Here is a 5190-nt window from a genome sequence, read left to right on the forward strand (position 1 = left end):
TTTTAACTCCAGACTTGGACTCTACAGTGAAGACATAGCTTCGCGCCGGGGAGACTTTTGTGCCAGGGTCGGTGAACAGGTCGCCTGTGCGGCCAACCAGAGACGATTGATCATTGCTTTGTATGGTGTCACGATGCAGTGTTTTCTGGGATATACTTCAGCGGACAATCAAAATCGACACTGAGGTATCGCCGCACACTAAGGCCTGTCCTGAGAGGCTCCGTGCGATCTGCTAATCAGACTGTTAATTAATTCAGTAGAGCTATCGCTCTAAACGGAACGCCGTAATCTCCCTACTCGATAGAGAACACTCAAAACGAGGTCTTGGCACCGGCACTATACATACAAACATACATACGTATTTTATTTTTCCAGAAATTGGAAAGGTCTCCTGAGCTACAAGCTATGGGCTTGACTAGGTCCAGGAGACCCAATACATGGCAATAGTGTGTGTTTACAAGAGCAGATAAATAAACATTCAGCCAAAAAGTTCACAAACTAAATTAATCTATACTATTTCCATAGCATACACACAGCATCTAGAATACATGATGCATACATGATGCATGATAGAATACATGATGCTTGTAGCTCAGGCGAACTAACTACGGCAGACAAATGCTGTCCTACAATATCCCGTCCATTTTAAACAATTTGTGAAAAACTGTCATTAGTGAAGAGTAACAGCATATAGTTTCTTTCTTTAGTGTACTAGCTCAGCCTGCTTTTATGCCTTCCCTCTTTACGTGATATGTTTGATGGTTATGTGTTTTTTGATGCCCTGAACGTGTTCATTTTCGATACAATGTGCTTTTGTTTTAAATATGTCACAGGCATAACATATAATGTACCGTTGTGTGATTGTGAGTTTTTGTGCACAATGTAGTTGCTGTAGGGGGCGGGGACCTCCGTCAAGCCTCTATAGGCTTTTTGTCCCCGCTCCCCACATCCTTGATGTGAAAATAAACCTGATTGATTGATTGATATCACAAAAAGAGACCTTACACAAAGCAGAACAAAAACAAAGGAGTAATAACATCAAAGCGTTTCGAATGTCTTGTTGTAACCACAGTCTGTTTCTGTCTGCTGCCATTGCTGGCTGTATTTGGCAAATAGTCGTTATTTCCGTGGAGGCGAAAATGGCACGTACCCACTGCGGAGGATCGGCACAGGCGGCCACTGAGAAATGGTCAAAAACGTTTTTAAATCAAGAAATAAAGAACAGTGGAATGCAGATTGGGAGATTAAAATCGAGAACAATTTGTTTGCTGTGAAATAGCAGACAGGACTGGAGTTATACTTGCCCCGTTCTTCGTCTCTGCGCTGCTTTCGCTGAAGAATCGTCTTCCAACCAGCTCATCTTTCCGTTCGAGTAATGGATTCTATCAAACGTACTTGCAACGCAGAAATACTAATATGTGTGACATGAACAGCATCATACAGGCGACAGTTTTGCATTCTTACAGTGACCGATCCAAACAAAGGAAGCCAACAGTCACCGAAACCAAGAGTGAATGTTTTTCCCCTACTTTTTAATAATTTCTGGGCTTAATCCACAAGATAATAGTAGTGCAATTATTTTATCGCGGGAAGATAACTGATTAGAAAGCAAAAGAAAGATCAATCACGTGCCGCCGATGGGATCGGAACCTGCGACCTCCGAATTCCGCGTCGGGTGCTCTACCAACCAACCAAGCTACGGCGGCGGCAGTCCAATAATCCGCTTTCAGGGGTATCTTATGTTACCTCACCTTCAGAGTGTTCGCCAGCGCCATCCTCGTCCATAAAAAGGCTCGGACATGAACTAATAAAAAATAAAGCGTTTCCCTCCCTCTCTCGGACGTAGTACGTCCTGTATTACCACGAGCGTCACCTGGAACCTGATGGAGTGGAGAGGGGGGAATCTGTGCGAGAATCCTCTTATGCTACGTATGGCATCAATGCTGCCAGAACCGAGGCCCTCGTTGAGATTTTGAGCAGACAAGGGAAGGGAAATGGGGGACTCGTTATGACAGATATGCGAAGGATGCCAGCAGTCGCCGAAAGCATTGGGAAATGTTTTTTTCTCTTTTCTATAATTTGCAAGCTTATTCAGTGGGATAATGGTGTAATTATTTTATCGCTGGAAGGCAACTGATTAGAAAGCAGGAAAAAAAATCCGCATGATGCCGGTGGGATCCAAACCCACAACCTCCGACTGTCGCGTCCGGTGCTCTACCAAATTATACGCGACAGCGTGTACAGCTCGTTCGGTCGCAAAGCCGTCGCCGTGACCTAGGATTGAGAGGAAATCCCCAGAAACGTGTCGGAAAGATTATGGAGGCCTTGCACAACAATTCATTGTGCTGTCATAAAGAAACTGTCGGGAATAAATGCTTGAAAACTGCATGGACAGGACCCAGCCGCGGTGGCTCAGTGGTTAGCGCGCTCGGCGACTAAGGCGGAGTTCCTGGGTTACGATGCGGCCCTGTGCTGCGCGATGTCAGTGCACGTGAAAGGTCCCCAGTTGGTATGAATTATTTCGGAGCACTCCACTGCGGCACCTCTTTCGCTCTTTCATCACTCCCACCTTCCTCCCTTCCCTTGCGGCGCGGTTCGGGTGTCCCCGAGGTGTGGGACAGTTACGCCGCCATTCCCTAAAGCCAGTTTACCACGGGCAGAAATTGCCAGCCCCTTCAGCAGTCCTATGCGCGTTCCTAATATAACTTAGAGATACCAGTGCACAGATGTGCCGGCACGAAGCACGCGGTCCTCAAGCCGTGCGATTTGAATGCCTCTCCCAGTTGTTTCTTCTTCTGCTTGCTAATCAGCTATTTTTGAGCGATAAACTGATTACACTGTTATTATCCAATTGATCAAGCTCGAAACTCTTAAAAAATGAGAGGAAAACATTGTCCCGTGCTTTTTGATTTCGCTGACTGTTGACTTCCTTCATGTATGGGCTGTAATTAGGCATTTCTTTAATTTGACGAGCATCCCTGTCTTGCTGCGTTCTTAAAAAAATATTTTTCCTGTGCTTAAAGCAGCATTTCCACGTTGCACCACATTCGATCGGGTGCGAGCCATGGCTTTGGTTGGTTGCCCCAACCACGCGCCTGTTCATTGCTGTTGCTGATCAAAAGACGAAGGACAGCACTTGCTCGCCGCGCAGGTATTCCTACGCTGAATATTGGGCTATTAGTGAAGGTCGGCCGTGCCAAATGGATGAACCCCAGCTCTGAATTCTTTAGCGAAAATCTGCTGAGAAATAATCACTTGTCTCGTGGCAGGACGAGGATTACGTGTTCGAACCGGATGCAGTAATATCAGCCCACTTTTTATCAATCGGTCTACCTACTGCATCCGCCGTAAAACTGTCTGAGCTGATGGCCTGGCCTGCTTGCTGCAAGATAAACAAAATGGTTATATGATAGCCTAGCTGACGCTGAGTCACGTCTAAGAAGGCATGTGGCCCGTAGTGATAAGTGCAACCGTGCCTAGCAGTGGTCATTAAGCCTTTGACGTCACCCGGTGAAAGATGCATAAATGGAAGGGCTGCCAGGATCGTGCCTCACAGCGCGTTGCACAGCTTGCCGGTCACTGCTGAAACGAACTGCGCTCCTCCGTCTTTGTCCTCGACCACTTCAGGGATCCGCGCCAAAGCCATGGGACAACTTTTGAGCTGCTGCATCTGCAAGTGCTGCCGTGCCATCCTAGACGTGCTGCGTGCCAGGCTGCCGAGGTCAATTGGTGGCGTGCAGCCCCAGGAACAGCTTCAGGAGCATCCCCAGCAGCAGGTGGAAGGAGATGCAGCTGCGGGCTCCCAGGAGCCCCCGCTTGGCTGTGTAGCCCAGGGCCCCTCCGACTCCGTGGGCGGTGCAGAACGCTATCTGAACGTTTTGTCACCGAGTGCCAGCAGCCTGACGAACATTACCCCGATGACGCCATCTTCCGACAGTCAGGGTGACCCCGCGGCTGAAGAGGGCGGTAGCTCAAGTGGCGTCACGTCCTCCAGCAGCGAGGGCCAGACCACCGCTCCTCGGCCCCTGGAAACGGTATCTGAGCGCTTCTATCACGATAAGGTGTGGCGATACGGCTGCGTTGATCTAGGTTCCATTAGCAAGTTATTAATTGCTCGTACCATTGCTTCGCAACTTCGCAACGCTTCATACTGCAGCGGCCTAGTGCCCGTATTTCTAAGCCTGCAGAGATGCTCTCGTTCAACTTCTGCTGTGCACGATATTTCACTACCCATTTATTTTCGTTCTGCTCACTAAATGCCCTAGATCATCGCAGCATTTGTACTTTCTTGCCACGGACCGTATCAGCCTGTCTTGCTTAACACCTCTGGCTGCCCACAACGTACCTGCACTTATCTCGCTCTTGAATCGATTTCTTGCAGCCCCTTTGAACTCGCCCAGCTGGCTGAGCCCGTCCCCTGTCCACCACTTCCATCGACGCCGCCTGTCGACTTACTCTCTTTACCGCGTCCCTTTCGCTACGTGGATTTTATGCACAATAAACTGTTCTTTGCTTTTACTGCCTGCGATGCACGAAACTTATTGGCTGTCTGGCAACACCACGCCAACAGCTTCCGGTTCCCATGTTGGTTCGGTCGAACTGGTGCGTGGTTTGCTGTGCGCACTTTTTTCATGCCGGTGTCGCTGCCGCATCTCGCGTGTGGAGCTTTAAAAAGCGAAGCTTCACCCGCTGCGCTTTCTGTACTGCTCGTCTTTTACGAAGTGTGGGTCCTTTCAGGCAGCTGCAGCATGTTCTCACCGCATCCTGCACTGGACAGTGGGTTGGAAAGTCGAGCTCTGAGGCCGTTGCTATCCAAATGCGGCCCTTTAAGCACCGGTTCAGTCTTTTTATTTTCAAGTGGACGGAAATTCATGTGCTAGGGTGGCGAGCGGTTGTTTCGCGCTCCGTGCACAGATGTGTTGACCAACTTCACTGGCAGTGCGAACAGTGAACAGGCTAATGGATTAATTGTATCGAGATATAAAAATTCAACTCTCGGCACGACTCTAGCTTCATTGGGTTAGGTTTCCTGGTTACTGTGGGCTTCATTGGCGGTCGCCAGTGTACGACTCGCACGATCGAAACGTCGGTGGATTCTTTAACTGCTATCCACCGATTACATTTCCTGTGCCAGTTCGTTTTAGGAAAAAAAAACAAACATTCTTATGGCATTTTTATTAAGCAGTTTCT

The 5190-nt window shown here is 48.5% G+C and overlaps 1 protein-coding gene across 1 annotated transcript; it reads left to right on the forward strand.

Moving 5' to 3' along the window:
- The first annotated feature begins 3574 nt into the window (after positions 1–3574).
- On the forward strand, positions 3575–4518 carry LOC149326080 (uncharacterized). The gene is made up of 2 exons (XM_089565116.1): positions 3575–4034; positions 4382–4518. The coding sequence occupies exons 1-2, from the start codon at positions 3645–3647 to the stop codon at positions 4388–4390; spliced, it is 399 nt and encodes a 132-aa protein (XP_089421242.1). The 5' UTR covers positions 3575–3644; the 3' UTR covers positions 4391–4518.
- Positions 4519–5190: the final 672 nt, after the last annotated feature.

The sequence above is a fragment of the Amblyomma mixtum genome, chromosome 10 (genome assembly GCF_055824585.1).
Source record: "Amblyomma mixtum isolate Tamu chromosome 10, ASM5582458v1, whole genome shotgun sequence".
NCBI lineage: Eukaryota > Metazoa > Arthropoda > Arachnida > Ixodida > Ixodidae > Amblyomma > Amblyomma mixtum.